Source organism: Chaetura pelagica, unplaced genomic scaffold (assembly GCF_000747805.2).
Source record: "Chaetura pelagica isolate M959 unplaced genomic scaffold, ChaPel_1.0 scaffold275, whole genome shotgun sequence".
Classification (NCBI taxonomy): Eukaryota; Metazoa; Chordata; class Aves; order Apodiformes; family Apodidae; genus Chaetura; species Chaetura pelagica.
In genome coordinates, this window is record NW_009953486.1 from 8,949,801 (window position 1) to 8,951,955 (window position 2,155).

Here is a 2,155-nt window from a genome sequence, read left to right on the forward strand (position 1 = left end):
CTGCCCCCCCACCCACACAGCTGGGATTTCTGGCTCCGGCTTTCCTGGGAGGTGGTGTTTGGGTACAAGCAGGCAATGCTGGAGTCTGCGTCAGCAGCTCGGAGTGGGAAAAAATGCTCCCTGGGTTTGGGGGGCAGCCCTGTTCCTGCAAGCCAGGCAGCTCTTGCTTCCCTTCGTGTTTCTGGTTATGTTCTGGGGTTTTTTCCTCCAGGTGGGAGAACCTGCTGTGCACGTGCAAGGGCAGGAACCACTGACAGCATCCATGCTTGCAGCAGCCCCTCCTCAGGAGCAGAAGCAGATGATAGGTGGGTGTCAGGGAGGGGGGCTGGGCTGTGGGGCTGCGTGTGCCTGCGGGGGGATGGGGGCTTTGTGCCAGGGGAACCTGGCTGCTGGGAGAAGCCATAAACCTTTGTGGGGTTGCTCTGTGTCATTGTTTGGACAGTTCTGTCACCCTACCCAAGAGGGGGAATCAGGAGAAGAGACATGACAGCAGAAATGTAATAGAAGAATGTAATGAATTGAAATGACAGCAGATGTAATAGGATAACAACAATGAACTAATATTAACCCCAATGTTAGCATGAGAGACAAAGTTCTGCTCAGCTGCAGACCATGGTGCTGAGCTGTGCAGTCCCAGCAGTGCAGGCTTGAATGCCAGCACTGCCAGCACAACAGCTCCAGTGAGAACCTGGCAGTCCCAGCAAGTGGAGCAGTGTGGCTCAGGTGTGGGACAACAGACCAGACCCTCAGGAAGGCAGCCATGGCTGGAGCCCCACACAACCTTGCATGCGTTCCAATTTACAGTGAGCGTGACGTTTCTGGTAGGAATGCCTGGGTTGGCCAGCTTGGATCAGCTGCCCTGGGCTTTGCTGCTCCTCACCCACAGCACCTGCCTGGTTCAAAACTACCCTCGACCTTGGTCACTGCAGAAACTTGCACATGAGAGCATCTGGTCTCTCTTGTTCTCACAGAAGTGGACTCTGCAGCCTCTCAAAACTACAGTTTTTCTGAACAGAAAAATGATTTTTATTATTCTGTCCCAGCAAAACCAGGACACTCTGATATGCTGCCTTAAAAATACCCAATAAATCCAGGCTGTGTTGGAAGGGTGTGGAAGCTGCAAAACCACTGCCTGGCAGTGAGAGTGTCTGGCAAAGCTCTGCAGGAGAGGCTGAGCTCCAACCTGCCCGTGCTGGGATGGGAGCAGAGTAATTTGAGGAGGGAAAAAGGAGGCATTTGCACAGGGCTGAGGCACCCTGGCAACACTGGTGGGGGATCTGGCAGTGAAATAATCCACGTGCTGGAGGATGGGATTACAGGATGAGGGCAATTAGCATTGTCCCTGGCCAATCAGAGGTGGCTTTGCTCCTCCACACCAGTTGCTTTGTATGTCCACAGGCAGGGCTAATTCTCCTAGTTGTCTGGGGGGTGCTGCTGTGGGACTGGCAGCACTTTGCCTGCAAACACTGTTGTCCTGACCTGCTGGAGCAGGTTTCTTTGTGAGCAACGATTTTTCCCCCACCATCACCACCCGTGGCTCCTTTCAGTTGAAAGGGCAAAGCTGGGAGGGCTGGAGGGTTGGTTTGCACTGACTTGGAAAATGCTGGAGGTCTGGGATGGTGCTGATGTCCCCCCTCATGTCTGGAGCAGGTGAGCGGCTCTACCCTCTGATCCAGGCGCTGCATCCCTCCCTGGCCGGGAAGATCACTGGGATGCTGCTGGAGATCGACAACTCGGAGCTGCTGCTGCTCCTGGAGTCTCCTGACTCCCTACATGCCAAGGTAGGAGGCACTTGGTGCCCAGACAAATCACATCCCAAAGGGCTACCTACCTGCTGCTGCAGGGGAAGGTGACCCTGGCCCAGCAGATGGGTCAAGGACATTGACAGAGCAAGTAGCTGCCTTTTTGTTTTTTTAAAGTAAAAAATGAGCAGGAAGGGCCTTGGTTTGATGGCACCACACCCAGTGCCCCAACACCTGCCTGCCTTCAGCAAAAGGAGGAGCTCAGAGCAGCTCCCCAGGGCCAAGCTCTGAGGTGGTTCCGAGGTGGCCGGGAAGTGAGAGGTGGGAAAAGCAGGGTGGGTGTCACTCCCAGGAAGGAGATGGGGAAATATTCCTTCCTGAGAATAGAAACCAGATTCCTTCCATTTACTACT

General features: G+C 54.4%; 1 protein-coding gene across 1 annotated transcript in view; it reads left to right on the forward strand.

The window, feature by feature from the left end:
* Positions 1–2,155, forward strand: part of PABPC1L (poly(A) binding protein, cytoplasmic 1-like) — an 11,486-nt gene that overhangs the window by 8,407 nt on the left and 924 nt on the right. Inside the window, exons 11-12 of the mRNA XM_009998783.1 lie at positions 212–305; positions 1,651–1,781. Coding sequence (XP_009997085.1) covers positions 212–305; positions 1,651–1,781 — 225 coding nt within the window. The remainder of the gene's footprint in view (positions 1–211; positions 306–1,650; positions 1,782–2,155) is intronic.